This window comes from Orcinus orca, chromosome 10, assembly GCF_937001465.1.
Source record: "Orcinus orca chromosome 10, mOrcOrc1.1, whole genome shotgun sequence".
Classification (NCBI taxonomy): domain Eukaryota; kingdom Metazoa; phylum Chordata; class Mammalia; order Artiodactyla; family Delphinidae; genus Orcinus; species Orcinus orca.
In genome coordinates, this window is record NC_064568.1 from 39,570,733 (window position 1) to 39,597,597 (window position 26,865).

The 26,865-nt window shown below is 43.1% G+C and overlaps 1 protein-coding gene across 1 annotated transcript; it reads right to left on the reverse strand.

Moving 5' to 3' along the window:
- Positions 1-21,588, reverse strand: ZNF589 (zinc finger protein 589). Its single transcript, XM_049715756.1, is given in 4 exon segments — positions 1-2,553; positions 2,555-2,598; positions 8,383-8,509; positions 21,382-21,588. Coding segments are annotated over 4 exon segments (603 nt in total). The 3' UTR covers positions 1-2,328.
- Between the last annotated feature and the right edge of the window lie 5,277 nt (positions 21,589-26,865).

Genomic DNA, 26,865 nt, shown 5'->3' on the forward strand with positions numbered 1-26,865 from the left:
CCTAAATAGAGATTTCTCCAAAGAAGATATACAGACTGCCAACTAACACATGAAAGAATGCTCAACATCATTAATCATTAGAGAAATGCAAATCAAAACTACAATGAGATATCATCTCACACCAGTCAGAATGGCCATCATCAAAAAATCTAGAAACAGTAAATGCTGGAGAGGGTGTGGAGAAAAGGGAACACTCTTGCACTGCTGGTGGGAATGTGAATTGGTACAGCCACTGTGGAGAACAGTATGGAGGTTCCTTAAAAAACTACAAATAGAACTACCATATGACCCAGCAATCCCACTACTGGGCATATACCCTGAGAAAACCAAAATTCAAAAAGAGTCATGTAGCAAAATGTTCATTGCAGCTCTATTTACAATAGCCCGGAGATGGAAACAACCTAAGTGCCCATCATGGATGAATGGATAAAGAAGATGTGGCACATATATACAATGGAATATAACTCAGCCATAAAAAGAAACGAAATTGAGCTATTTGTAATGAGGTGGATAGACCTAGAGTCTGTCATACAGAGTGAAGTAACTCAGAAAGAGAAAGACAAATACCGTATGCTAACACATATATATGGAATTTAAGAAAAAAAATGTCATGAAGAACCTAGGGGTAAGACAGGAATAAAGACACAGACCTAATGGAGAATGGACTTGAGGATATGGGGAGGGGGAAGGGTGAGCTGTGACAGGGCGAGAGAGAGGCATGGACATATATACACTCACAAACGTAAGGTAGATAGCTAGTGGGAAGCAGCCGCATGGCACAGGGATATCGGCTCGGTGCTTTGTGACCGCCTGGAGGGGTGGGATAGGGAGGGTGGGAGGGAGGGAGACGCAAGAGGGAAGAGATATGGGAACATACGTATATGTATAACTGATTCACTTTGTTATAAAGCAGAAACTAACACACCACTGTAAAGCAATTATACCCCAATGAAGATGTTAAAAAAAAAAGAGGATGCATCAAAGGCTAGAGATGTAGACAAAAATAGAGCAGGAAAGTGTCATAGAAGCCAACAGAAGGACACAGCTGAAGAAGGAAGGAGGTAGAAGCAAAGACCACTTCTCCAAGAGGACTATCACTTGGTACCTCTGTTCTCAGAGGCTAGACCTCTGCCATCTTCACACTCACAGAGGGTGTAAGGGGTCAGAAGACTGTCCCTGAAGCCCTCGCAGAGCTCTAGCAGGGTGGTAATGGATGGTGGAGAGATTTAACTCCCAGTGTTTCTTATGAGGTCACCTCCAGCTAACACCTTACCCTCACTCCCTGTCAGGCTTCTCTCTGAGCATGTCCTCTGCTCTGTGATAAGGAGTGATGTCCAGCTAAAGCCTCACCCACACTACCTCACAATCAAGGCTTCTCCCTTGAGTGTGCCCTCTGATGTGGCTGCCAACTGCCTTGTTGCTAAAGGCATACTCTCACTCCTCGCACACCTAAGGCTTTTCCCTGAGTGTGTTCTCTGGTGTCTGATGAGGGCTGACTTATGGCTAAAGCCTTGCCCACATTCCCTGCACACATAAGACTTTTCCCCTGAGTGCACCCTCTGATGCGTGCTGAGAGCTGACTTGTGGCTGAAGTCTCGCCCACATACCCTGCAACTCGTAAGGCTTCTCTCCTATGGGTGTCCTCTGGTGTGTGTTTAGGATTATCTTGTGGCTAAAACCCCACCCACACTCCCTGCAAACAAAAGGCTTCTCATCTGAACATGTCCTATGGTGTGTGATGAGGTGTGATTTCACCCTAAAGCCTTGGCTACAGTTCCTGCACACATAAGGCTTATCCTCTGTGTGAATCCTCTGGTGCTTAATGAGGTCTGACTTTTCACTAATGCCTCGCCCACACATCATGCAAAGGGCTTCTCCCTTGTGTGTGTGTGACTTGTGGCTAAAAGCTTGCCCACACTTCCCTGCATACATAAAGCTTCTCACCTGAGTGTGTACTCTGGTGGTTGTAGAGGGGTGACTTATCTATAAAGCCTTGACCACAACTCCCCACATATATAAGGCTTTTCCTCTGTGTGTCCTCTGATGTCTGTTGAGATGTGACTTCCTGCTAAAGCTTCACCCACACTTTCTGCACAGGAGATATCTCCGCTCGTGACAGCCTGTGTCTGAAGAGGTTTGACTTCTGGCTAAAACCTAGTCCACACCTCTAAACCTGACTGCTCCAAATCCTGAGAGTTCTACCCTCTCAGGAATGTTGTCTGCTTCCCCAGAGCTTACCCTCTGGGCTGGACTGAGCTGTACCTTCAACACTTTGTTGCCTCCCTGAGAGCTTACTGGTGGTCCCTGGGGTGGGCTACAGAAAACCACTTAAGTCCCCTTCTCATTTGTGCTCAAAAACAAAGGTGTAGATCCCATTCCTTGATCTTCTGCTTTGGCACCCCAGTGGTTTTTATCAGAATGTTGTTGCTGCTGCTGCTGGTGGTCATTTGGGCAAGGATCCCCTGGTTGGAGTTGATTTCCTGCACATGAATATGGAATAAGATGCCTGCAGAGCTCATGGTGGCTGAGAAATTGCTGACCGTCAAAGGCCAGATGGCAGAGGGCAAAGGGGCCAGGGACGGACTTCTGGCTTTGAATCTGCTGAAGAAAGAAAGTTTTCAGTCAAAGTAGTCAGAGGAAGGGCTCGCTGGGCTTTTCTTCCTTGTCTCATAGTAAGATCTGGCCCATTAATCATTCACAGCCGTTAATGTCTGTCTCTCCAAGACATGCTTCACCAGACCTATATTTCCATTCAACTTCTTTGGACTTTTTATTTGGAAATAATTTCCAATGTACAGAAAAGGTGCAAGAATAAGGACAATACAAAGAACAGCTGTATACCCTTTACCCTAATTACCTACTGCTAACATTTGTATGTTATGTATGTATACGTGTGTATACATATATGTATATATATATTTTTTCTTTGAATCATTTGAGAGTAAACTGCATATATCAAGGCCCTTTACCCCTAAATACTTCAGTGTGTGTCTCATAAAAGTAGGGATATTCACTTTTTTTTTTTTTTTTTTTGCGGTACGCGGGCCTCTCACTGTTGTGGCCTCTCCCGTTGCGGAGCACAGGCTCTGGACGCGCAGGCTCAATGGCCATGGCTCACGGGCCCAGATGCTCCGTGGCATGTGGGATCTTCCCGGATCGGGGCAGGAACCCGTGTCCCCTGCTTCGGCAGGCAGACTCTCAACCACTGCGCCACCAGGGGAGCCCGGGATATTCACTTTCATAACCACAATACAGTTATCAACTCTGGTAAATTTTTTTTTTTAATAAATTTATTTATTTATTTTTGGCTGCGTTGAGTCTTTGTTGCTGCATGCGGGCTTTCTCTAGTTGAGGCACGTGGGGGCTACTCTTCATTGTGGTGCACGGGCTTCTCATTGCAGTGGCTTCTCTTGTTGTGGAGCACAGGCTCTAGGCGCACAGACTTCAGTAGTTGTGGCACATGGGCTCAGTAATTGTGGCTTGTGGGCTCTAGAGCACAGGCTCAGTAGTTGTGGTGCATGGGCTTAGTTGTTCCGCGGCATGTGGGATCTTCCCAGACCAAGGATCGAACCTGTGTCCCCTCCACTGGCAGGTGGATTCTTAACCACTGTGCCATCAGGGAAGTCCTCGGCATTGACTTTTTTTTTTTTTCGTTACGCGGGCCTCTCACTGTTGTGGCCTCTCCCGTTGCAGACGCGCAGGCTCAGCGGCCATGGCTCATGGGCCCAGCTGTTCCGCGGCATGTGGGATCTTCCCAGACCGGGGCACGAACCCGTGTTCCCTGCATCGGCAGGCGGACTCTCAACCACTGCGCCACCAGGGAAGCCCTCGGCATTGACTTTTAAAGTGAGAGATGATGAGATCTGCTGGAGCGCTGCAGTCATGGGGTGGGAGAGAAAGAGGACTTGAGGATGACTTCATGGTCTGAGAAACTGAATAAGCTGAACTGCTGTTACCTCGATGGGATAGTCTATGGAAGGGGCAGGTGCGGGGGCGGCAGTCATATTAGGAGCTTAGTTCTGGGCATGTGGAGACACTTATGGGACATCCAATAGATGTCAAGCAGGCAGTCTGATATATATGAATGTAGATTTCAGGGGAGGAGTCCAAGCTTGGGAGGATGACATAGACGGCTTGACAAAGGTCTGGGACCCCTCGTGCTCCTCTGTAGGTAAAGGTTTTCCACAGTAGGGGCAGAATTTGAAAGTCGCTTCAACACCTGCCACAGTCTGGACAGGAGATCATGCTTTATGGGGTCACGGTCTGGCCCTCAGACTCACTGGGCTGGAAACTCCATCTTAACTGTGTCCTTCTCAGTTGCCCCACGAAAACTTCCGCTTGAACTCTGGTAAATTTAACATTTACATAATACTTTAACTATCATATATATTCCAATTTTGTCAACTGATCCAACAATGTCCTTTATAGCATTTTCCCTACAGTACAGGATTTAGTCTACTATCAGATATTACAATTAGTTTTCATGTTTCTTTAGTTTCCTTTAGTGTCTCTTTCATGAGACTGGCATTTTTGAAGAATAGGGTTCTTTTTTTAGGGAACATTCCTCATGTTCTAGAATATGTATAGAATGTTGCCGACATTTTCCTATGATTAGATTCAGATTATGTACTGTAGTCAGTTTTTACATTTTACATCTTTTACTTGAATCAAAAAAACCCCCCAAAAAACCCACAGCAGAACCTATTATTCTATATATTATTCCAATAAATAATCTTCCAAGTAAGTATCAGAGGCATCTTCAACTTTGTATCTGCACTTACACTAAAATTATCTCCTAAGCCATAACCAGTTACACTGACACACACAGCTACAACCGTTTATTTCCAACAAGAGAGAACAATCCTATGACCTACAGGGGAACGTACTTTGTGACTTTTCCTATGAGAAGAAAGAGTAGATTGATGTAGGAGTCACTCAGTCTGGTGTCTCCAATGCAGAAGGCAGCAGAGAATAGTTTAGCAGGGTTAAGTAACTTGTTCACAGTCACAAAGAAAGAAGAAACAAAACAGGGTTTGGGATGTGCTCTTAAATACTATACAAACCACAGATAACTCTGAACTAATCAGCATACAAAGAATTATTTTCTACTAAACCTGTCCTTAAGGGAAAAAAAAAAAAAGCTTCGAAGCAAATAATGAGACTCTTGCTGCTTTGACTAGGTCTCTGGAGAAAAGAAGCCAGTGAGAATTAAACCCCCTGACATAGAACAATCTGTTTGGGGAAAAACTAACCAAATTTGGCCTATAGACTAAATCTGGGGACAGGAGGTATTCTGGGCTTTGACCACAGTCTAGGGCTACAAAGCCATCCAGATCTCCTGATCAGGAGATTCCCAGACACCCAGTCCAACTGCACTGACTACTCTCAGGACAGAATGAGGGGTGGCTAAGCCATGCTGCTCCAGAGGATCTACTGAGACCAATCTTGCCAGGACCCTCATCCATCCAAAGGAAGTATTCCCTAGAGCCATGAGAGTTCTGCCCTGGGATCAGGAATAGAAGAATGGGATGGGAGCAGGTGACTAAAGCCCATTCCAATCTCTTCCTTCTTTATTCTACATTCCTAATAAATAGAACTCTTTACCTTATTTTAAAAAAACCCAAGAAACCCCGTAATGTTCAGAGTAAAAACCAAGCCCTGAGAGTGGCCCACTGGGTTCCACATTCTTTCACAACCTATCGGCTTTCTGACTCCATCTATACTCCATTCTTCATTCCCTCCAATCTGAGTCACACTGAACTCCCTCCTGATGCCTTGCACTGGCTGGTTCCGATGTCTGGAACACCCTTCTCCCAGATATACTACTGGTATATTCCAAGAACCCAGAACTGGACCTAACATATAATAGTTAATAAATACTTTTGCATGAATAAGTGATAGGAACAGAGTTAATTAAGAAAGAACTTAAAAGGTTAGGCAGAAGACAGACACGTTCTCAATACTGTCAGAATCAAAGGCTCCTTTTCATAGTCTATGTCTTGTAACATCTCATTTACTGTCTTGCAATGAGATTCATATTTAATAAAATGTCCCCATACACAGAATCTTTAAAAAAGAATGTAATGCCCTAACCAAAATATAAAAGAGAAATAAAAGCAAGTAATTTACAATAAAAAATTATGTATTTCAATATGAATTTCACAGGACTACATTAGGAGACAAAATGAAGCAATGAGATGCTTACAGCTACAGGCAGATCACTGTGGACATGACAGTTACAAATGCAGACAGACATGGATGTGCCTTACTGATGACATGTGTATACTATATTGGTGACAGACATAGGTGTGCTGTATGGGTGGTAACTCAAACACTACAACCAGCAATACCATTGGTCATGTGATGTTTTCTTTTTTTTTTCTTTTCCAGTCGTGCTGCGCGGCTTGCAGGTTCTTAGTTCCCTGACCAGGGATTGAACACGGGCCACGGCAGTAAAAGCGCCGAGCCCTAACCAATGGACCACCAGGGAAATTCCCATGTTCTTCATGCTGATGAACACGTCTGTTTTTTTTTTCTGCAAATGGCATTTTATCTATCTATCCATCTATCTAGATATCTATCTATCTATTTATGGCTGCATTGGGTCTTCACTGCTCCACGTGGGCTTTCTCTACTTGTGGTGAGCGGGCTCTAGGCATGTGGGCACCAGTAGTTGTGGCATGCAGGCTCAGTAGTTGTGGCTTGTAGGCTCTAGACCGCAGGCTTAGTAGTTGTGGCACACGGGCTTAGCTGCTCTGCAGCATGTGGGATCTTCCCAGACCAGGGATTGAACCTGTGTCCCCTGCATTGGCAGGCGGATTCTTAACCACTGCGCCACCAGGGAAGTCCCTGGTGAACACTTCTTGATAAAGTTCAAAACTATTCTCCTGTGATTTACGATCTACTATGTAAAAACTACTTTAGAATATTATCTAAAATAGATTTATATTCTAGATTCAGAGAATTACAAACAGATCCACGGCCTTGAGAGAAAAACCAGAAGAGGGAGGAAGAACTGATACAGATTTAAGGAATATTTTTAAAAAATGGAATATATGGATCTTGTCTGGATCCTGATTCAAATTCTCAAAAAGACTTTTTTGAGATGATCAGGTAAATTTGAACATAGACCAAGTGTCAGATGATACTGAAGCCCTACAGATAATGTGGTTACATATAAAAAAAAAAGTCCTTATTTATTAGTTACATTGTGATATATTTAGGAGTGGTATGTCACATTATTTGGGATTTGTTTTAAGTAATTCATCAATAAAAGAAAAATATATAGAGAAAAGGAAGGATGAATCAAGTGCAGCAAAACAGTTTGAAGTATGAAATGGACCCAACAGGATCCAAAGTTTCCATGTAAAGATTAATTTACTTTGAGATAATTTTAATATAGTTCTCAGAATCAATGAAATGCATGAGCACAGAGACAGAGAAGAAGACCACCAGATGAAACAAGGTAAAAACAAGACCAAATTAGTTTGGCCAGCTGAAAGCAAATTTAAATGGGTGACTCTTCACTGAGACAGATGGAGAAACTAGGTCAGAAGCCAAATGGAGTGAAATTGGGCCAATTCAAACCGAGGAAAACAGTTCATAACAGATCCAAGCAGACAAAAATAAATCAGAACTAATTAATTCATAGCTATGCCAAATAGAGAAAATTCTTGAAAAAGCTTCTGACAGAAATTTATGTGCAAGTCTGAAAACAGGACTCTTAAGAATGCAGGAATATCCAGAATAATTTTGTATTTACCATCCTAGACAAATAATCTGTTTCAGGTTTTAAATAAATGAAGAAAAATACGATTATAATATCAAATAACCTATAAAACACAAAACGGACAGATTTAATTACACTATAAGCTTTTTTAACTTCTAGGACACAGAGAGGCCTCTCTTATTACCTTCCTCTCCTCCTTGCTCTCTGTGCTCTGATCACGCCGGCCTCCTTCCTTTCCTATCTCGGGGTCTCAGCACTGGTTGTTCCCCAGCACAGAAGAGTCTCCCACTACATCCACATATCTAACTTCCTTACCTCCTTCAAGCCTTTACTCACACCCATCTCCTCACAGAGGCCTACCCTGATCACCCACCCCTGCCTCTACACCCCAGCACCCTGGATCCCCCTTATTCTGCTCTACTTATATTTGTATATATTATACATATTTTAAAACTATGTAGAGCTTATTATCCTCTAACATACATAATTTACTTATATATGCTATTTATTGTATATGTCACTATACTAGAATGACAAAAAAAATGCTTTATTGTTTTATTCAGAGATGTGTTCTAAGAGTTTAGAACATTGGCTGGCTATATGGTCAATAAATGTATGAATGGAAAAATTAAGGAAAGAGAACATACCCTCACCCAACAGGACTAGATTCCTGAAATTCTCCAGCATCACTTCTTTGTATAGGTTCCTCTGCTCAAGGCTCAGTCTCTTCCACTCTGCCTCAGTGAAAATCACAACCACACCCTCGAATTTCACTGGTCCCTAAATCAACCAACAAATTCATACTCATCAAGTCACCATCAATTTTCACATGGAGAATGGAACTGGCTGTCCTGAAGAATCTCGCTACATAAGTAACGGATCTGAGGGTTTGCAGGGTTGGGCATTACTCCACACTTGGTTTGGTGTTATAACATGCAGAAAGCAGGACTAATCTATAAGACACACTCCTTGCCCTAAAACACTTACATTTTAATTGGGAAAATTATTTTTGAATCAATGAGAAAACATTAAAGCAGAGTTCAGGAGTATGAATGTGACAACTTATAAAGGATGAAATTCGAATGGAGGGTAGAAGACAAGCTATAGAAGTAAGGAAAGGCAGCACAGAGGCAGGGCTTATACTGGGCATTAAGAAATGATGAAGATTACAGAAAAAATAAGAGGCAGCTCGGACTATAGAGAAAAATGTGAGTGCCTCATGCCAGGTCTAGAATGAGTATTTGTTAACACTGATTAAAATATATTTCTCTGAACAAAAGGAGATAGTGCTGAGGCACGCCAAGCTTTATCAAAGGATTCAAACTGTATTCCTTCAGCCTGCTGGTTAATTGCCAAATTATCGGCCGCTCTGAAGGCTTACGCCTAAGAGCATTCATCAGGAGTAGACAGTTGCTGCCTGAACCAGTCATGTGTGTGGGTTCTGAGAGGTGTCTCTATGTGTGGGGTCTGGGTGAGATGGGGAGCGCAGGCAAGGAGGCAAGGTGGGGCACTGTAGTGAACCAGCCTGGTCAAGACCTACTATGGAACTTCCCTGGTGGTGCAGTGGTTAAGAATCCACCTGCCAATGCAGGGGATATGGGTTTGAGCCCTGGTCCGCAAAGATCTCACATGCCGTGGAGCAGCTAAGCCCTTGCACCACAACGACTGAGCCTGTGCTCTAGAGCCGGTGAGCCACAAATACCGAGCCCGCATGCTGCAACTACTGAAGCCCTCGCGCCTAGAGCCCATGCTCCGCAACAAGAGAAGCCCACGCACCGCAACAAAGAGTAGCCCCCACTCACTGCAGCTAGAGAAAGCCCACGGGCAGCAACGAAGACACAACGCAGCCAAAAGTAAATAAATAAATAAATGTATTTTTTTTAAAAAAAGACTTAAGGGGTTTCCCTGGTGGTGCAGTGGCTGAGAGTCCGCCTGCCGATGCAGGGGACACGGGTTCGTGCCCCGGTCCGGGAAGATCCCACATGCCGCGGAGCGGCTGGGCCCGTGAGCCATGGCCGCTGAGCCTGCGTGTCCGGAGCCTGTGCTCCGCAACGGGAGAGGCCACAACAGTGAGAGGCCCGCGTACCGCAAAAAAAAAAAAAAAAAAAGACTTAAGTATGTACTGAACATCTGGCCAGCTTAATAAAGGTCACTGGGTGTGTGCGTGCGCGTGCACACACACACGCACACTCACACACAGATCTCTCTGCTTGAGAAAAGTGATTTATAAGATCCCTATCACTGTATATATTTTGACATTGCCTTTTGTAAAGCCCTCCAACCTCTCGCTCAATGTGTAGGGCAATATTTGAATATATAAAATGGTTGGCAGGGAGGATGGCAAGTAGTGGTTCCTGAGAATGGCATTTCCAGTTAAATGAAGTTTAACCTTAACCTATGGAAAAATTTTTAAGGAACATATTTACATTTTATGAAACTACATCGCAAGATCATCACTGTAAGAATGATATTACAGTCTTTATTTCAGAGAAAGAACACTGAGGCCCAGAGAACTTCCCCAAATGACAAGAAAACAGGACTGGAAAACAGTCCTTCACGGTTCCAGAGCCCTTATTCTCTTCACTGCAAGCTGCTTTTTCTTCCGTCATGTACCAGTTTTCTCTCACCTCTTTATTTCTTCCAAGTCTCAGAAACCTTGCTTCAACTTTCTGCATACTAGAACCATACCACATGCTTTCTCATCAGGTCTCTTCTTATTAGAATAGGTATATTCAGAGACATTTTCTCTCTTTAGTTATGCCTAAAAGGTGGTGTTGCCCTCAAGTCTCATGGTAGTCACCAAATTACTTACTTCTATTGAATTCAAGCATTATTTAATCCATTACCATCTGCTGCAACCTCTGGGTTGTCTGTGTCACTACTGCCTTGCCCTAGATTTTTAACTACCAAGCTCCTTCAGTCTGTGGAATTGAGGGACATGTGTACATCATTCTCAGCTATCTTTGATCACCCTGAATGCCTATTTTCTGACTTGCTTCCTTCTATTCTCAGGTCTATTTCAGTCTTCTATCTAGCCCACCTTCTAAGTGGTTTTTCACACCCTAGGAGTTGGCGATGTATACTCCAGGTTCTACAACTAAACTAATTAAGCTTCTGTCACATCAAAGACCACAGTTGGAGGGCTGAGGTGGTGGACTGAGCCACAAGGTTACCAAGCCAGAGCTTCTAGGCAGTCTTGCTTCAGAGCTAGGTTCTAAAATAGATTTAAAATCCAATACACAGAAGTGGCAAAAGGAGTAAAGAATAATAATGATGCTGAATTGAGAGTGGGAAACTAGGTATAAATACAGAAATCACTGGGTGTGTGGGTTTGGGGAGGGATGTCAAATACACACCCTGACAGCCCAGGCAGTCAGGCTTTGTATAGTGTAGGAGGGAAGACATATGTCTAGACAACAAGCTGGGACCCACAATTAGGCAGTCAAGACCTATGGGGGGAATGGCGTGGGGGCCCTCTCAAGCTTTCCATGACCAGCTTCTTCTGGCATATTCTGGTCCTCATATTCTTAATAATCTTTCCCCTATTCTTCTTACATCAGGTCTCACACTTTCTCTTGCTCACACCTTGTGTCTTTCATGTTCCAGCAACTTCTCCATTTCTTTCTTGCTTTCTCTTCCCCCTCTACTTCCCTCACTTAAGCATAAGACTGGCTCAGCTAGAAGGAAAGCCAGGATTTTTGCACAATGGATGTGTTAAGAACCCAACCTGCAGAACCAAATGCCACAAATCCAAGTCCCAGCTCCATTACTTTATAAAATATGTAACCTTGGATAACTTACATAATCGCTCTGTCTTAGTTTCTACATCTATAAAATGGGTTTGATAATGACATCTATTTTCAGGGTTGTTGGATTAAAGGAATTAATAAGTGCTTAGATCAATGCCTGACATGAAGTAAATATTTGTTATTACTATTTTTTATAATTAAGCAGTATAATGTTTTATATTTAAGTGAGAACTGACTTTAAAGATAAATAATTTTTGGTTCTCAAAAAGTAATCAAACACTCCAGCCAGGGCAATAAGGCAAGAAAAGGAAATAAGAGCATAGACATTTGGTAAGGAAGAAACAGAACTGTCCCTATTTGCAGATAACATGGTTGTCTATGTAGAAAATCCAAAATAATCTACAAAATAGATCACAGAATTAATAAATGAGTCCATGAGGGCCACAAGATACAAGATGACCACATGAAAGTCAATCACATTCCTATATACTAGCAATGACCACATGGAAACAAATTAAAAACATAATGCCATTTGCAATCACTTCAAAAAAATGAGATAGCTAAAACATAAATCTAACAAAATTTGTACAGAGTCTTTATGGTGATGAAAGAAAGCAAAGATCTAACTAAATGGAGAGACACACCATGTTCATGGTTTGCAAGACTTGACACAGTGAAGATGTCAATTCTCCCCAAAATCACCTATAGATTTAAAACAATTCCTATCAAAATCTCAAGATTTTTTGTAGATACAGACAAGCTTATTCTACAGTTTATATGATAAGGCAAAGGAAGCAGAAGAACAAAGTGAGAGAGTCACTATACCTGATATTAAAATTATTACTTACTATTTGGTCACTACAATAACCAAAACAGCATAATATTGGTGGAAGAATAGACACAAATCAATGAAAGAGTACTGAGAACACAGAAAAAAGCCAACGTGAGTACATCAAATTGATTTTTGATGACGGTGCAAAAGCAATTCAATAGAGGAAGAAGAGTCTTTTCAACAAATTGTGCTGGAACAACTGGACATCCATGGGTAAAAAAATTAACATCAACCTAAAACCTCATACTTTATACAAAAAATTATTCAAAATGGATATTAGATTTAAATGTAAAACTATAAAACTTTTAGAAGAAAATATAAGAGAACACCTTCAAGACCTAGGGCTAGGCAGAGTTCTTAGTCATGACACCAAAACCATGATCCATAAAGAAAAAATAAACTGGACTTCATCAAAATTAAAACTTTTGTACCACAAAAGACTTCCACACCTCTTCCAGAAAACAGAAGCAGGGGGAGCCCTTCCTAACTCATCTACGAGGCCAGCATTATCCTAATACCAGAAAAGACATTAGAATACCCCAAATCAGACAAAGACATTATCCTAATACCAGAAAAGACATTAGAATACCCCAAATCAGACAAAGACATTAGAAAGGAAAACCACAGATCAGTGGTTATCCACTGATTATCCTAATACCAGCATTACCCTAATACCAGAAAAGACATTAGAATACCCCAAATCAGACAAAGACATTAGAAAGGAAAACCACAGATCAGTATATCTCATGAATACAGACACAAAAACCCCCAACAAAATACAAGCGAATCAAACCCAAAAATGTATAAGAAGAACTATACACCACAACCAGGGGGGACTTATTATAGGTTTGCAAAGCTGGTTCAACACTTGAAAAGCAATCAATGTAACTCACCTTAAAAACAGGCTAAAGAAACAAAATCAGGGACTTACCTGGCGGTCCAGCGGTTAAGACTCTGCGCTTCCACTGCAGGAGGCACGGGTTCGATCCCTGGTCAAGGAACTAAGATCCCACGTGCTGTGTGGTGGAGCCAAAGGAAAAAAAAAACAGGAGGGTTTGGCTGGTGAAGCAAGGATTTTTTTTTAGAGGGGTGAAACTATTCTGCATAATACTGTAATGGTGGATACATGGCACTATGCACTTATCAAAACCCCAGAACCTTACAGCAAAAAGTATAAACCTTAATGTGTGTAAATTTTAAAAATTCATTCAGGAGGTCAGGGGATCCCAGGATGGAATGAAGAATGTGAAAAAAATGTATTACAAATATGTGAAATAACCTCCCTAAAGGTGGTGGAGAAAAAAGGAGCTAATCTAAGTAGCTTACTTTGGAAATGAGTGGCGTCTGTAGACAAAAGGAACTATATATAAATAAGTACTATATGCTAATTCATAAAGTTGTTTTCCACAGGGGCACAGGTAAACAATTCTGAAGTCACTATACTTATAAACTGGAATTGAAAAATTAAGTGAATGGATGGTGAATAGTGGAAGTCAGGTTTCTCACTGTTGGTGGGAGGTTATAAATAAGCAAGGTGAGGAGGCTAGAATGATCCATGTGGTAATGGATTTGAGCTGGAGGCATCAGAACAAACTCATCTTTAGCTTAATATAATTACATAAAGAAATATTTATAAACGAGTATATACAGAGATTAGTATACACAATCACATTTCTTTTCTCTGTCAGCCGAGAGGGCCTGGAAGCAATGACACTCCAGTAGCAAAGGGCACACCTAGCATACAGATCTTGGTTTCTAATATCATTCTCCAATGAAAGGAGCAATGGCTGATCTGAGGACTGGAGCAAGACATAAACAAAATGAGCCTGGAGCATACTGTAGAGCCAGAAAGTAAGGAAGGACTTAAAAAAGGCAAAAAACCACAATAATGGGAGTACGTCAAAGGGACACAAGAACCAACTAAAGAGCTCCTGAAACAATATGAGCAACAAAATAAAGTGATACTGGGTTATAACCCAAAGTATAAAATACATAACCATGACTCATACTGATATAAATAAATGAATAAATCAAATAAATAAATAAATAAATGGAGGAGAATAGACAAATTTCCCATGCAGAACAATTCCAAACAATTTATGTAGTTACTCGACCCTCCAAGAGGTAGACTGTACCCACGCTTCAAGTGGGCTCTGCATAGTGACTTCTTTCCAGAGTATAAGTTATGGGGAAGGCAGGGTAGTAACTTTACAGTGTAGAAACCTGACAACCCTCCTTCTGCCAAATGATCAAGGTTAACATTAACAGTGGTAAGTAATGCTGATACTATCTACCATTGGCATGATGTGATAAGAAGAGTATTTCACCTCTGTGGTGTTCCTCCCAGAAAACTGTATCTCAGTCTAATCAGAAAAAACATCAAGTCTCACCCATACCTGATTTCAATGATAAACAGATGAGAATTTGGACTTGGAGTATGCTGGAATGGGTTAAAACTTTTGGGGCTGTTGGATTGGGGTAAATGTATTTTGCATGCTAGAAGGATGTGAATGGGGGGGATGAGGATGGAATGTTATGGACTGAACTGCATCCCCCCAAAATTCATAGGTTGAAGTCTAACCCTCAATGTGACTCCATTTGAAGACACGGCCTTTCGGGAGATAGTTAAAGTTAAATTAGGTCATAAAGTTATGGTGTCCTTATAAACAGAGGAAGAGATGCCAGGAATGTGCATGTGAACAGAGGAAAGGCCATGTGAGGACACACAGTGAGAAGGCAGCCATCTGCACGCCAGGAAGAAAGTTCTCACTAGAAACCAACCCTGCTGGCACCTTAATCTTGGACTTCCAGCCTCCAAAACTATGAGAAAATAAATGTCTGTTGTTTAAGTCACCCAATCTGTGATATTCAGGTATGACAGCTGAAGAATACTAAAACAGTATCTCTTACTCAAAGTGACGCCTAAAATAATGAGGATTTGTACCTACTTTCTCTGGTTACAGGAACGCTGGATGTTTATTTTTGTAATAATAAATGTCCCAAATGTAAAAAAAAAAAAAAAATTGGACAAATCCCAATTAAGGGACAATCTATAAAATATCTGACCTAAACACCTCCTTGGAGACATGACAACCAATGTAGTACGATAGCCTGAATGGGATATTGGAACAGAAAGAGGACATTAGGTAAAAACTAAGGAAATCTGAATAAAGTATGGACTTAGTTAATAATAACATAAAAATTGGTTTATTAATTGTGACAAGAATACCATACTAATGTAAGATGTTAATAACAGAGAAAACTAGATGTGGGATATATGGGAATTCTTTTTATATACTATCCTTGCAATTTTTCTGTAAATCTGAAACTATTTTTAAATTAAATTTTTATTTTAAAAAACCTTAAAAAATAGTGTCATTCCAATACACTAACATCAAAACAAAAATGAAATACTGAGAGATAAATTTAACAAAATATGTGCTGGACATGTACATCAAAAACTGTAAGATTCCTAAGATAAAGATCTGTATAAGTGAAGATATACTGTGTTGATGGACCAGAACACTCAATAATGTTAAGATGTTAGTTCTCCCCCATAGTGATGTAAAAATTCAAAGCCATTCTAATCAAAATCTCATTGTAGGGTTTCCCTGGTGGCACAGTGGTTAAGAATCCGCCTGCCAATGCAGGGCACATGGGTTCGAGCCCTGGTCTGGGAAGATCCCACATGCCGCGGAGCAACTAAGCCTTTGCACCACAACTACTGAGCCTGTGCTCTAGAGCCTGCGAGCCACAACTACTGAGCCCACGTGCCACAACTACTGAAGCCCGCGTGCCTAGAGCCCGTGCTCCGCAACAAGGGAAGACACCGCAATGAGAAGCCTGCACACCGCAACAAAGAGTAGCCCCTACTCGTCGCAACTAGAGAAAGCCCGCGCGCAGCAACCAAGACCCAACGCAGCCAAAAATAAATAAATAAATTTATATTAAAAAATAATCTCATCGGGGGCTTCCCCGGTGGCGCAGTGGTTGGGAATCTGCCTGCCAATGCAGGGGACGCCGGTTCGTGCCCTGGGTCTGGGAGGATCCCACATGCCGCGAAGTGGCTGGGCCCGTGAGCCATGGCCGCTGAGCCTGCGCGTCCAGAGCCTGTGCTCGGCAGCGGGAGAGGCCACAACAGTGAGAGGACCGCGTACCGCAAAAAATAAATAAATAAATAATAATAATAATAATCTCACTGTAGAAACTGATAAGCTGATTCTAATATTTAAATGAAAATGCAAAGGACCTAGATTATACAAAGCAATCTCAATAAAGTGTTGGGGAGGCAGCAGAAATAAGGCAGTTACTTCCTTGTTAGAAAGTGATTTGCTAAAAAAAAAAAAAAAAAAAGAAGAAAGTGATTTGCTCCCAAGTCACTCTCATCTCTGACAATCAAGGTTGGTATCTGTGGTCCTAGGGCGTGGAAACTGACCATCGCTAATGCAAAATTCCCTGAGGAAAATACCAGTGATGTAGCTGCTATGTTTTCTGTCCTGTATCCTTTCACGAAGCTACCTAGACTTAATGAAGAGTTAAAATGCATTGTGTACCATTAATTTGATTGTCAATCCAAAACCTAAGACCATTCTTTGTGGCTGTGCATTGTTTTAACAGCTACGGGCTAACACTTAGTCATGTCTTTCCCTGAACTATTTTGTTTTAACTGTCTTCATCATAATTACCAGGTGTCATTATTTCCTATTTCTATGCATTATTTCCCAAAGACTACTGGCTCTTTGAGAATAAGGACAGTGTACTTACATTCTGTTTGGCTAGTTCACAGCATTTTACACAGTCCTGTACCCAAGAATTAGTAAATTACAATTTTGGTGTAGAAAAGAAGATGGGATCAGGGGAGCAAGGGTGGGATGAAGCATCAGAACAAGAAGGTGAATTCTCCATGTTCTTTTTATCATTGAATAGTTTTCTAGAACGAAAAAAAGTCAAGAAGGCCTCACAGAAAACTCATGGCTTTGAGAGTCAGAGCAATCTGAATTCAATTTAGGTGTTCATGTGTGATTATAAGAAAGTCACAAAATCCCTCTGAACCAGACGTCTCCCAAAGGGGGACTCTCTTTACCTCATAAAGTTGTTTTAAGGATAAACACAGGACTGAAATTATGGATGAAACAGTACCATGTCTTAAATTTGCTTTAAAATAATCCAGTAAGGTTGGAGATGAAACAAAACTGGCCATGAGGGCTTCCCTGGTGGCACAGTGGTTGAGGGTCTGCCTGCCCATGCAGGGGACGCGGGTTTGTGCCCCGGTCCGGGAGGATCCTGCATGCCACGGAGCGGCTAGGCCCGTGAACCATGGCCGCTGAGCCTGCGCGTCCGGAGCCTGTGCTCCGCAACGGGAGAGGCCGCAGCGGTGGGAGGCCCGCGTACCACAAAAAAATAAAAAAATAAAAGAATAAAAATAAAACTGGCCATGAGTTGATAGTTACTGAAGTAAGTTGATGGATACATGAGGGTTCATTAACTCTTTTCTTCTACTTTTAGATATGCTTGAAAATTTCAGTAATAGTTAAAAAGAAGTCCAGTGTATAAGACCAGACTATGAGATACTATTAAGGTAATATAATTATTTGTGTGAACTCTGATGAGGGGAACTTTAATAGTGCATTTTAGGACTTTAATAACCCCACGTTTTTATTAAAAGTTACCCTTATGTTTTAGAATGCCCTAAATTCTTCATATTAAACTTAGTTATGTTTTTCTATAAGCTCAAAAAGTTAAAAAAAAACTAAATGCAGAAATCATTTTAAAGTGCCTAGCACAACGGCAAACACAGGCGTGAATGCTGATCTGATGAACGTTGATGGCCACCTCAGTGTTCATCTCTGCCTCCCTCCCCAAGAAAGAGAGATGCGCTGAATCTCTGAGAAATAAGCTAGCATTTCAGAGAAGAGAAAGGTGGCCCCAACTCACCAGATATCTAGGCTTCTCCTCTTTACCAAGTCTGGCAGAGTCCTTAAAAGACAGAACTGGGGGAAGAAACAGCAACCTTGAGAACCCAGGCCTATCAGGATTATTCCTGAGAACCCTTCTGAGTCTCAGCTGTGGCCACTTGTGCCTTCTCACCTGAACCAGAAGTCTCAGCCCCTCCTTATCCCATCCAGGACCTCAGCTCCTCTCACCTCTCACCATAACGCCTGAGTTAACCTCTACGGTCTACACCCCTTCCCTGTTTACTTATGTTTTTAAAGAAATACTGATCTTAATTAAATATAATAAGGTAAATTCTAAGTACCCATCATCTTTCCACCCTAAAAACCAGCAAAACTGTTCCGACAAGGCATAGTTTTTTTTCCCATACTTGTTACATGGCTCCAGTTACCCCCCCCAAAAAAAAGTTTATGAAAATTTTATACACAGAAATATAAATGTGATTTAAGAAAAATGAATTTTTAAAATTTCAACGTTTTTCCTTACTTTATATACAAGAGCACTAGTAAAGAGTAGAAGGTATTAAAGACCACTACAACAGCATTTCTAAAATACAGCTTGCCTTACTCCCTTTAAAAACAAATTACCTTGGTGGCGCAGTGGTTAAGAATCCACCTGCCAATGCAAGGGACACGGGTTCAAGTTCTGGTCCGGGAAGATCCCACATGCCATGGAGCAACTAAGCCTGTGCGCCACAACTACTGAGCCTGTGCTCTAAAGCCCGCGAGCCACAACTACTGACCCTGTGTGCCACAACTACTGAACCTGTGTGCCACAACTACTGAAGCCCACATGCCTAGAGCCTGTGCTCTGCAGCAAGAAAAGCCACTGCAATGAGAAGCCCGTGCACCACTATGAAGAGTAGCCCCTGCTCGCTGAAGAGCAGCCCCCACTCGCCGCAACTAGAGAAAGCCTGCAGACAGCAACAAAGACCCAACACAGCCAAAAAAAAATAAAAAAATTTATTAAAAAAAAACAAATTACCATGGAATTTTAAAAGGCAAGGCTTTAACATCTTGGGTGCCTGAAACTAACACAACATTGTAAACCAACTATACTCAAATAAAAAAGAAAAAAAAAAAAACACCACCACCACACACACACACGAAACCATCTTGGGTGGAAGCTTAAGCTTTCCCTGCCATCTCTTCAGTGAGAGGAAATAAAAAGAACATGTTTCTGATCCCTGCGGAAGGCATCACTAAAGGAGGGTCTTAGCAGTAGCCCTAAGCTTCCTCCTTGACACCCCCCACACCAGTGAGAAAGAGAGGGAGATACTGATAAGGCATACCTGTCTACAAGATATATGGAAGCTTATAATTTGACCCACTCCTTCTTGGGCTCCTCAGAGGGTTACAGTGTGGTTAGTTGGAGGGATTTAGCCAAGGGTGGCCTTGTCCTCGGTATTGGGAAAAAAAAAAAAAAGGTCCTCAAAGTGATGATGACGTCAGCTCTGTTGAAATAATCACCATCTGGGGAAACACTCTAAATGGACCCCAACAACAACCCTGGCCTCTGTACTAAGCTGAAGAGAATGTGTCAGATGATTCAAGAAAGACATTTACACAATACAGCCTCCTACATGCCTTAGAAAACCAACATTCTGTCCCGTAAAATGTCCCAAATCTACACGTTCATCCAGAACTGCACATCCCTGTGAAAAATGAAGCAGTTTAAAATTAAAAAATAAAACTATAGTGTTGTTTGATAAGGATCTTGGGCAATTTGTCAAGTCACAACCATAGTTAGCACTGTGGTTTGAGTGACTTAGCTACTGTTTTTCTGACATGGCCTTCCTATAAGCAACGAGGTTCCTGAAGATAAATGCAAGAGAAGAAAAAAAAAATCCAGTAATCTTACTATTGCAAGTTCTAAAGTTTTAGAAGAAAAAAATGAGTACCACATTTGACCACTCCCAGTGGCTAGATCTGAGCAGCACACAAGGAGGTGGCTCCTCAGTCTGCTCAGAGCCTCCCCCTGCCAGAGACAGGGTGGCTCTGATCCCACTAAGCCGGTGGGAAAACTGAGGTACACAGAGTAGCCTCACACAGCTGAGTTGAGCCTCACACAGTTGAGGATCCCTCAACTGACTCTTAGGTGTCATCCTCTCTCTCCATCATGAGACCACTGAGCGGCAAGAGGTGCTGGATGACAGGCACAGTCCAGGACTTCACCAGCAGGTGCCTCTGTCCATGTTGGACACTCTGCACAGCATTCAAGGAAGTCAAAGATCCTTTCTAGCTCAGTGTACTACAAAATATCTTTGCCATTCGTGACAACAGGGAAAATCATTCTCCTTTTAAAGTTCAACATGGTGGTTACTGTCTCTACTTTCTTCAATTTTACTGTCCTTCAATTGAACTGGACCTGGCACACTGGGCAGAGGTAGAGCCCATCCTCAAAGAGTGGACAGAAGGAGACAGAGAAGCCCCTACCACAGGACAAAGAGCTAAGTGCTGGACCAGGGGTTGGCAAACTATGCACAGAACTAATCTGGTCTACTGCCTGTTTTTATACCATTCATGAGCTAAGAAAAGTGTTTATATTTTTAAACGGTTGAAAAAGTAAAAAACAGAATATTATCACATGGCACATGAAAATCATATGTAATTCAAATTTCAAGGTCCACAAATAAAGTTTTATTGGAACATAGCAATGTCCATTCACTTACCTATTTGGCTGCTTTTATACAACAGCAGAGTTGAGTAATTGCTACAGAAACCATGAAGCCCACAAGGCCTAAAATATTTACCATCTGGCCCTTTACATAAAAAGTTTGCCAAGCCCTATTCTAGACTGCACTTGTTTGTTATATCCAAAGTTATTTGCTTTGGACTCTGGTCTTCTCCCGAGGTCTTTGCCATTATTGTAGCAATTTGACTTTTGGCATTCAGATGGCAGGCAGTTGTCAGAAATGGCAGCTGTGCGTCTTCAGGTCCTGTTTTCCTTTTTTTTGATTCCATGTTTCACTGCCTGCACAACCCACCTTCAGTTTACCAGCTAGTCAGTTGTTGGTTTGGAGGCCAATCAGCTTGAAGCCCCTATGGGCCCATTCCAACATGGACTCTGGTTGATCTCCAGCTCTTCAGGACTGCTGAGAAGGGCCTGCCAATTCATACCCTGGTTTTTTCCAAGGCCTGGTACATGGCCTTCCTATAAGCAACCAGGGTCCTGAAGATGGCCAGGTTAAAGTACTGGCTGAGCAGTCTCAGGGCCACCTGCTTGCTCAGAGACACCTCAGAGAACTCACCATCACCAAAACACTGGACCCATCTCAGGCCAGAAATGACCTGGTGCTTGAAGGCAGCCTTCCAGAACACCACCATGACAAGCCACCAGGGAAAACCCTTGCATTTTCCCAGATGAAGACCTGTCCTGATCCCTCACTGCCCTTAAGTCTCTGTCCTCTGCAACTTCCTTCAGGGTCTCTAAGCTCTCCTATGGGATATCCTGGGCACAGGGAATTGCTTCTTTGGGGTCCCACATCTTCCATTAGGTCTGGGGTATGGTAGGGGCTAGCAGGGGACTACCATACCAGGCCTGCCCTAGATACTGCCCATTGCCTCAAGGACTTGGTAGTTGAATACTTGACAGGAAAGACATCCACAGGACTCATATCTGCCAGACTTGAGCGGGGCACTGGGGAGGAACTATGCCTCTCCCAGTTGGAGACACAGTCACTATTTCAGGTTTGACAGCTAGGCTTTCAGATAGAATCCTGGTTCCACAAAAGAGTTTTGGCATCACTGGAGTGTCAGAGCCAATCCCATCTTCCCCTTCAATACCTCAGTGCCCATCCGCTCCTGCCTATAACTTAAGAGGTCTAGACACCTCCCTCTTAGACAGTCATGAACTTGATCTGCAGCCGCCACTGGTCTCTGGGGTGCCAGTGGTCTCTAGGACTAGGGCAAGGGAGCATCTTTGGCAATGGAGTACCGGTTGCTATAGGCCCTATGGGTGATGCGGAACTCTTTTCTTCCCACTGGTATTCTCCCCTCTGCTGAACTGTGTAGTGTCTCCTTTCATCGACTCCTTAAGTCCAGGGGTTCAACTCTGGCCACTTCGAAAGAGTAAAGTTTGGCCCTGCTGAGAACTTGGCTCAAGCACAGCTTCCCAGCCAGGTGCTAGGCATTCAATGCCTTGGCTTCCAAACTTCTCTGGCACTGATACCAAAATTACATTTACTTGGATCCCTGTATCAGGGGTCCCCAAGATCACCCCCCCCATTCACTCACTAGAAGGACTCTAAGGATTCAACACAGTTGTAGTCACAGTTAGGGTTTATAACAGCAAAAAAGATATGCAACAGGATCAGCAAGGGAAAATGACACAGGCAGAGTCTGGAGAAATCCATGCACATGCTTCCTCATGCTCTCTCCCTCCCATAAGGGGACAAAGTGAGTTTCCAACAGTGAAAAATTCAGTAACGTATGTGCAGTGTTTCTACTCAGGGAAGGCCACTAAAGCCTCAGGTGCCCAAGGTTTTTATTGGGGGTAAGTCATGTAGGCACCCTCTGCTGAGAAGCTATAAAAATTCCAGACTCCCAGAAGGAAGGCAGGTGTCAAAGTACAGTGAACTATACCTGTTAGTTAGGGAATAGGTCAAGTGCCAAGTTCCCAGATGCCAGCAAAGGGCCAACCTTGCAAGCAGGCCTTCTAAATATAGCAGCCTCAATCCTACACTGTTAAAGCTTTCCACACATTCTCTTAACCCTTGTACCACCTGCTGGACACAGCTCACTGACTCACCTGTTAGTCTATCAAGGGAAGCTCTGAGCATCCACCACACAGGCTGTAGCTATGTAGCCCACAGGCTGCTGCTTTGGCTACAAGGAAGTATCACGGGCCTGATCAGAGAGGGGGAGCCACCTCCTCCAGCTCTGCTTCCACAAGCACCACCCCCTGCCCCCCTGGAAAATCACAAATGGGAATAACATACCTTAATGGGGGATCCCCAAAGTCCCCCAAAACTTGAGACCCTCAGCCCCACAATATCCATACCTGCCTTGGTGTGAGTGCCAGAGAGGGAAAGGCCCCTACTGGAGCCACACAGCAGCCAGAGGCTCCCCTCCATCAGCAGTGCCCAGCTACAAAGCCACCTGAGCACTGTGGCTCCCGCCAGTTACCTCACTCAGGACCACTTGGCACAGCCTCCCTCCCTTCTTCCCATCACACTTTGGCCTTTGTCAGCCATCTTTAAGGAACAGGAGAGGAGGAGAGGGGAGGGGAAGAGATCAGGTCCTCAGCTAGGAGCCCAAGGTCTAGATTATCAGGTTGCTGCTAGCACCAAATAGCTCAGCCACTTTGGATAAGCCCCATGATTAGCATACTATTTCTTTTAAGGCAGAGACTTCAACAACCCTCACTACTCCCACGTCTCCAACTCTTCATGGAAGCGGCAGGTAATACCATGGCCATGACGGAACAGTACCTGGGCTTCTATTCTCAGACCTTGTGCAGGGCATGCAATGCCCAGCTTCTGGCTCCGCTGGTCTAGGTTCCAGCTGTAGTCAATTCCCTGTGCTCTAAGGAGTTTCTACAATACTGAGTTGTTTTTTGTTTTTTTTTTGCGGTACGCGGGCCTCTCTCCGCTGTGGCCTCTCCCGTTGCAGAGCACAGGCTCCAGACGCGCAGGCTCAGCGGCCATGGCTCACGGGCCCAGCCGCTCTGCGGCACGTGGGATCCTCCCAGACCGGGGCACGAACCCGTGTCCCCTACATCGGCAGGCGGACTCTCAACCACTGTGCCACCAGGGAAGCCCAATACTGAGTTTTGAACCAAGTCCCATCAGTTAGGTAGAACCGCAGGCCCTACAGTGTCTTCTGGGAAGCTGTCTATCTTCCATTTCAGTATCTGTAAGGCATATGACCCCATCAGAAGTTTGCATTATCTGTCTCACCACAAACCTGAGTCAAAGACCTCCAGCAACATGGCCCAGAGAAAGGCAAGCAGTGTTAGGGAACTGCTGTTACAGAACCTGTAGTGCTGCAGACTCCTTGACTAGAGTCTCAGTCCACTGCTGACTACTGTCACTTTGTGACCACTCAGGTTCTCCTGCTCCAGTAAGCCTTGACTCATACTCCAATGTCACAGGCAGAGGTGTAACTCCCTCTTATGTCCAACCTGGGTCTCTTCTCAATCACACCACACTACATGTTTACATTTATGTTTCTCCATCTATCTCCCTTCTAGAATGTGAGTTTATTCAGGAGATCAAATAGGATATGCAGGTAGATGAAGAGTCATACCATGTTTCTGGACAAGGTGAATTATACTGCAAACCAATCAATTCCTTCCAAATTAAACTCAATGCAACACCAGTCGGAATCACAACAGAGATTTTTTTATGGCTCTAGACAAGATAATTCTAAAATTCCTTTAAAGAAAATATATAAGAATAGTCAAGAAAATTATGAAAATAAAGACTAAGAAGACTTGTCTTCTAAAATATGACAACACACTATCAAGCCATAGTAAAGTGCTTTAGCATTAGTGCAGCGATAGAGTAATGAAACAGAATAGAAAGAAGGGGATGCATACATTGAACTCTTTTCAATATGACTATTTATTTATTTATTTATTTAGGCCTCATCACGTGGCATGCAGGATCTTCGTTCCCCGATCAGGGATCAAACCCATGACCCCTGCAGTGGAAGCAGAGTCTTAACCACTGGACCGCCAGGGAAGTTCTTCAATATGACTTTTTAGGAGAGAGGAAACTCTGACCCTGAGACTATGCCAATTTGTTCTCACCAATCTATAAAAGCTGGAACAGAAAGAAGAAAGCCCCCAGATATAACTTCATGTTCTTACAGTCTTTTTCCGACTTATCCTATTTTCTCCAGGACTCCTCCAGCTACCTGTCCCTGACAGTGCTTAATACAATTCTTCAGACATTTTTGTAATCCTAGCAATTAGGGTAAATTCCTCAGACTGGATTGTGCTATTCCCAAGTATTTGCTTTCCTTCTCTGCAAGAGTTACACTTCCCCACCCACTGACATCAGGCACATACAAGTGACTTGCCTCACCAGTGAAGTGTGAGTGCAAATGACATGTCTCTCTTCTAAACAGCAACTTTAAGAGCCACCGTGTGGTTTCATCTCTCTTGCTCTTCTCCCTCTGTCACAGTGCTCCTTGCCCACATAGGGTCTGCCCTTTCACCCTTGGTCATGGATCGAAAGGACACGAAGTAGAGCCAAAGCTAACCCAAGAGCCGAAGCTAACCCACTAAGGGTTAGATAGGATTCCAGTTAGACTGCTGTTGTTAGACTGCCATTGAGATTTGAGGTCATTTATTACTTCAGCATAACTTATCCTACACAGCTCTTCTCCTTCCAGAACTACCACTAGCAGTAGCTAACACTGATTAAGCAGGTACCACTTACCAGGCACCGTGCTAAGTCCACTGCTTCATTAATCTTCATGACAAAGCCATGATGTAAATACTGCTGCTACCTCTATCTCACAAAAGAGGGAACCAAGAGCTGGGAGGTCAGGTCACTTGCTCACAAGACTGTATCACTCCCAAGTGGCAGTGCCAAGCCTAGTATCTAAGCTTCTGGTTTCAGAGCAGCTTCACTTATCACTGCTTCAATAAATGCCTATCGAGCCAATGACTGAATGAAAATGCAGAGTGACCAGACATCTAGAATTCACACTGAAAAAGCCAGACTTTTCAGACTGACATGGAGAAAAGGATCACTATCTGACTGATAAGCTAGGTTATGCTCTGGCAACAAGTGACCTCCAAAAATCTAAGTGTCTAAAAGCAATTAAGGTTTTCCCCCCCCTCCCTCATGATACAGGTCAATCACAGATTGGTCATATCTACAATTCAGACTGCAGAGTAAGAAGGATGGAAGAATGAATGGATGGATAGATGGATGGGTGGGTGGGTGGAAGAAAGGGCAATCTAATCATAGTATGTGGCAAATATGGCATCTCAACTCAGTGAGGAAACAGTGCCTCTTTAATAATTGGTGGGAGCAAACTACCATCTACATGGCAGTTCAGTATCTATTAAAAGTGTAAACATGGCTTCTAAAACCAAACCATTAGAATCTTCTTCACCTTGGCAGAAAAGAAAACATGAGTCTCAGGAGACATTTGGTTGTGAGAGATGCATCCTCCTCCAATCTCATGCTCTCAAATCACCATCATGTCCTTACTTTTCTCTCTACAGCACAACCCACCCCAGGAAGGCTCATGGTGGCTAGGGAAAAGGGGCTGAAAAAGCCATTCTGCAGGAACCTCCAACAGAAACATGCAATGTGGTAGACACAGACCCCTCAGACAAGACAGGGTAAGAATGCCCTCCAGACACATCAGCTCCTCTAGGAAGCCTAACCAAACATGTAATTTAAAATTTCCTGGACTTCCCTGGCAGTCCAGTGGGTAAGACTCCACGCTTCCACTGCAGGGAGCATGGGTTCGATCCCTGGTCGGGGACCTAAGATTCCGCATTGCCCTGCCGTGCAGCCAAAAAACAAAAAACAAAAAACTCCCTAGTAGCCTTCTCAAATAGTTTTTTAAAAGGTGTAATTAGGGATTTCCCTGGTGGCACAGTGGTTAAGAATCCACCTGCCAGTGCAGGGTACACGG